The sequence below is a fragment of the Olea europaea genome, chromosome 15 (assembly GCF_002742605.1).
Source record: "Olea europaea var. sylvestris chromosome 15, O_europaea_v1, whole genome shotgun sequence".
NCBI lineage: Eukaryota > Viridiplantae > Streptophyta > Magnoliopsida > Lamiales > Oleaceae > Olea > Olea europaea.
This window is the reverse complement of record NC_036251.1, coordinates 31,283,029-31,287,457: the sequence shown is the minus strand read 5'-3', so window position 1 is coordinate 31,287,457 and position 4,429 is coordinate 31,283,029. Positions and strand designations below refer to the sequence as shown.

At 32.0% G+C, this 4,429-nt stretch overlaps 1 protein-coding gene across 1 annotated transcript; it reads right to left on the bottom strand.

Annotated features, from left to right (window-relative positions):
- Nucleotides 1–946: 946 nt before the first annotated feature.
- On the bottom strand, nucleotides 947–2,143 carry LOC111410884 (AT-hook motif nuclear-localized protein 23-like). Its single transcript, XM_023041475.1, has 2 exons — nucleotides 2,066–2,143; nucleotides 947–1,934 (listed from the first exon to the last, which is right to left on the bottom strand). The coding sequence occupies exon 2, from the start codon at nucleotides 1,929–1,931 to the stop codon at nucleotides 1,119–1,121; it is 813 nt and encodes a 270-aa protein (XP_022897243.1). The 5' UTR covers nucleotides 1,932–1,934; nucleotides 2,066–2,143; the 3' UTR covers nucleotides 947–1,118.
- Nucleotides 2,144–4,429: the final 2,286 nt, after the last annotated feature.

Below are 4,429 nucleotides of genomic sequence, written 5' to 3'. Positions count from 1 at the left end.
TTTAACCTAACATATATTAGAAGTCATAGTAATCTAATCTAATTTACCCTGAATTAGTACTTCATATGTTTGTTTCAAATGAAAGTAACAGAAAAAATGCCCTAAAGTTCTGAAATTGGCCTCTAGGAAGTGAATTTAGTGAGACATGAGAACTCCCTATTTTACGGCTCTAAAAAGAAACATTCTATACTAATTATACTATCAAATAATCCACATAGAAATAATATCAGACAATTAGAAAAGTATAACCTATATCATGCATTTCTTTCCATATCTTTAACAACCAAACCAGTGCAAATGGTAGAGCTTGGTGAATAGGGCTCTCTCTCATCTCAATTTACTAATACTTGCATGGAGAACTAGATGAATAGCTAGTGAAAATATTTTGAGGAATCAATCCAAGGGTTCTATCTCCAGCACAAGACACTAATCAACACTTATGATATGACTTTCCAGAAAGCTCAACCAGACCACCTACGACTAGTCTTTGGCCGAAGGGGTTTATTGCACAAGAATGCAGGGATGACTAATCAACATTTTAAAGGTGAATTGTGTCACACTCTTTGATTAATTTGAGATGCTTTCATTTAAAATTTGGCCAAAATACAAGTTGATTCCCATCCGATAATATATATATATATATATATATAAAAGACAACTCATTCTGAAAAAGAGTACTAATAAAAACAATAGATCAAGGCCTGGAGTAAGAAAAGGAATCTATACATGTACTACTTAATTATAACTACTGTCTTTTAGTTTGAATTGATATATATTTCATGATCATAGCCTTACATCACAAAAGATTTTTTAATCTTTAAAAATTAATTTCTTTTCAGAGACTTGTTTTTAATATTTATACTACAAATTGAAAAGAATTACATTGAATTCAACATAGATTTTGACAAGTTTCAGACACGGTGAACAGATTGCAATAAAGAAGGAATTGGTCGTAGAATCTAACCCTCAAAATATTTCTAATTAACTTATATGTTCCACAAAATTAAGAAAAACAAGAAGTAATTAAAAGGGTTTATCACAAATCAGAAGTGAATCAATGTACAAGATGTAGGATTTATTATGATGATATTACACTGATTTCTCACCTTAATTTTGACCTAATATTGCGTCCGGCCGGCCGAGTTTCCAGTCCATGCACCATCAATTGGCAGCTGCCCATTAGGCATATTCAATGGCAAGTTGAAGAAAGGAAGTCCCAATGATGGATCAGGAAGTTGGATGCTGACGCCGCTACCAGACGGCTGCGACACCGTTGGCTGCATCTGAATCGTTTCGTCTTCGTCCAACGGCAGCCTCTCATAAGCCACGTTGGTGAATGAAGCTGCGATGATGATAACTGGTCCAGAAGCAATCAAAGTACCCACCACATTTCCTCCCACAACTTGGCCTTGTCCACCAGCTAAATATATAGTCAAACTGGTGGCGCCTGGCGGAGCTGGTGGCGGAAGGAAGGAACCGGAGAGAGATAAAATTTCGAACCGGCCATGAAGGGTCACCACAGAGCCGGCTGCAGCTGGCTGCCGTATAGTAACATTGTTGACAGTACCTGTCCCACCCAAAATACAAATCCCTCTTTGTCTTTTCCTTGCATAGGTAGCCACCGCCTCAAAGACATCGCAGCCACTGCTGACCTCCAGAATATGAGCCCGAAGCGTGTTCGCGCTTTCCCGGGTGATAATCACCGGCGGTTTTGGCTTGTTCTTTGATCCTGGTGGACGGCCACGCTGCCGTCGGGCCACCATGTCACCTAAACTTGTATTGGATGTTCCAAGCTCCAGACCTTGAGGCGAGTTTTCGTTCTCTTCGCCGGAAAACTGATTTCTATTGGTTTCTTCATCGGATTCCTGTGGTCTTTGGAGGTGGAGCTGAGAAACAAAGTGGGAAGCTGAGCCTAAGTCCAAACCAGCCATATACTACAACAAAGAGAACAGGAAACCAAGAAACAATAAAGTATGATTATCAAGAAAACTAATTATAATAAAAAAAAAAAAAAATCAGATTTTTTTATGAGTAAATATAGAAATTAAAGCACAAGAATTCAAACCCTAGAACGAATAGAAAACAAAGGAAATCAAGTGGAGAGAAAAGAAAGGATGAGGAAGATGTATAGAGAGAGAGAAACAGAAGGAGCCATTCTGAAAATTTAAAGTAAACATATAAGGGCATAAAATATGAGCATATTCAAAGATGAGGGTAATTAATTATAATCTCCTTTTGATTAAAATAATGAGTAATTCTATAGTGGAAGAAAACATGTTATAATTCAAAAATGCTACTTGTACAAATGATTTTATAGGTCAACAAATGGTAGAATTTAATTGACTGATTAAATTTATTTTTTGTCCAAAATTCAATGAAATATTGTCAGTCGATATTCTATAAACCAATATGAAAAATAGCTTGTCATGATAATTATGTAAGTGTTATGTCCTAAATTCAATCAACTTTAAATATAAACACTTTTAATATATAATTAATGCAATTTTATGGAAGATCTATTATTTAATTAATATTCTAATAAATTAAATAATAGAATCCGTAAATTCAAGTTTTGGTAATTTGCTAATTAAAGAAATTGTAATTGTGAGATACAAATTAAATATGACTAAATTTTAAATCATCCATGGTTATAAGTAATAATGCGATATGAATATTATTATTACGGATAGACCAACAAGTGTAGTATTTCTTACTTAAGAAGTAAGTAACTGATCTCACATGCTAAAGTACAGTGACACTTAAATGTACACGTAAATATTTTGTTATAAAACAAAATATTGGAGACTCACTCGGAAGATTCCACATGGAAAACTATATGAATGTTAATAGTTAAAAATCATATGAAGATTGTGAATAATGAACAGATGATTCTTCACTCTTAGATAATAAGAGATTATGATATAAATTGCATTCAGTTAAGTAACGAAATCCTTAACCAATGTGTACTCATAAGCCGAAAAGTAATTTTTGACTTACATTGATTTAATAGTGAAATAAAAGATATGATTGATAATTGAGATTGACATATATCCATATTTTGTAATTGATCAGATCATATTGACGAAATGATTATAATTTCACTGTAAAGGAACAAGTTTGGTTTTGTCATACCACGTGATATTTTTGTCACATGTATTATTCCGATACATTGTTAGATGTTAATTTGGGACAACGGATGTGAATTGGTGATAAACTAAAAATGGGTAATTTAATATATTGATTTTGATCAAATCAAAATAATAATTTATGTCATTAGATATCGTGATCGAGAACCTAATGAGTCACACACAAAAGGAGAATAGAAGATTGAGATTCGCGAATTAATTAATTAAAAGTATTGGATAATTAATTAATTGAGTTGCTTATTAATAGACCCGATTAATTAATTCATGGACCAAATTTAATTAATATGATTAATTAAATGTTGGATCAGATTAATTTTAAGAGACGGGCCAAGTTCACTTGGATTTATACTAATAGGCTGTTACGGCTTGAAAAATCTATAGAAGATACAATTTCATATTCTTGTTAGCACAATAAAAGAAAATCATATTTCTCTCAATCTTCTTCCTTGTGCAGATTTTTATTGAAGGCTAAATAATTGGACAAGTCTAAACTACAGATCATGATTGTTCATGTTCAAAATAAGGAAAGAAGTTTGCAGAATCCATCAAAAGTATAACCTTCTATCATAGGTGTTTTTTTTTTTTTTTAATCTAAACACAAAGCAAATTCGTTATAGGATTTAAAAAATTTATTTATTTTTTGTTGAGCATGTTTTAGTGAATTTTAATCAAATTATGCGAAAAATTAGGATTTCCAACCCCACCCCCACCGCTCACACCACCCCACACCACACACACACACAAATGAAAGATAAAAGAGGGGAGAAAGAGAAGAATAAATCCCTTTATCTTTTTAAAACAGCAATCAGAGTGATGTAGTCAGAGCGTCATTTTAATCTGATTTCTTTAATTTTCTTTCTGAGTAATGCTATTCATAGTAAAAAAAAAAAAAAATACGAATAATCGTCCTACATGACATACATATGATAATTTGTTATTTAATAAATAAAATAACAGACTGTCATATGTATATCCCAACTATCGTGTGTATGTCATATAAAATGACTGCTGATAGTTTTTACTATAAATAATATTATTCTTTTTAGAAGGTAAAGAACAAAAGATTGAAATTGAACAAAATATAAAATTTTGTATAATTTACAGGAAAACAACCAATAACCAACTTAACTTAGTAGTTGCTAACGTTACTCTATGAATTTAGACAACAAACTTACCATCTCATTTAAAAGCTAAAAGCTAAACCTCTCATAAGAACTATGATGTTGTTCATTAATTTGCACAAAATTACAAATATTGTTGATTATTATTTTATAATGTGTCTG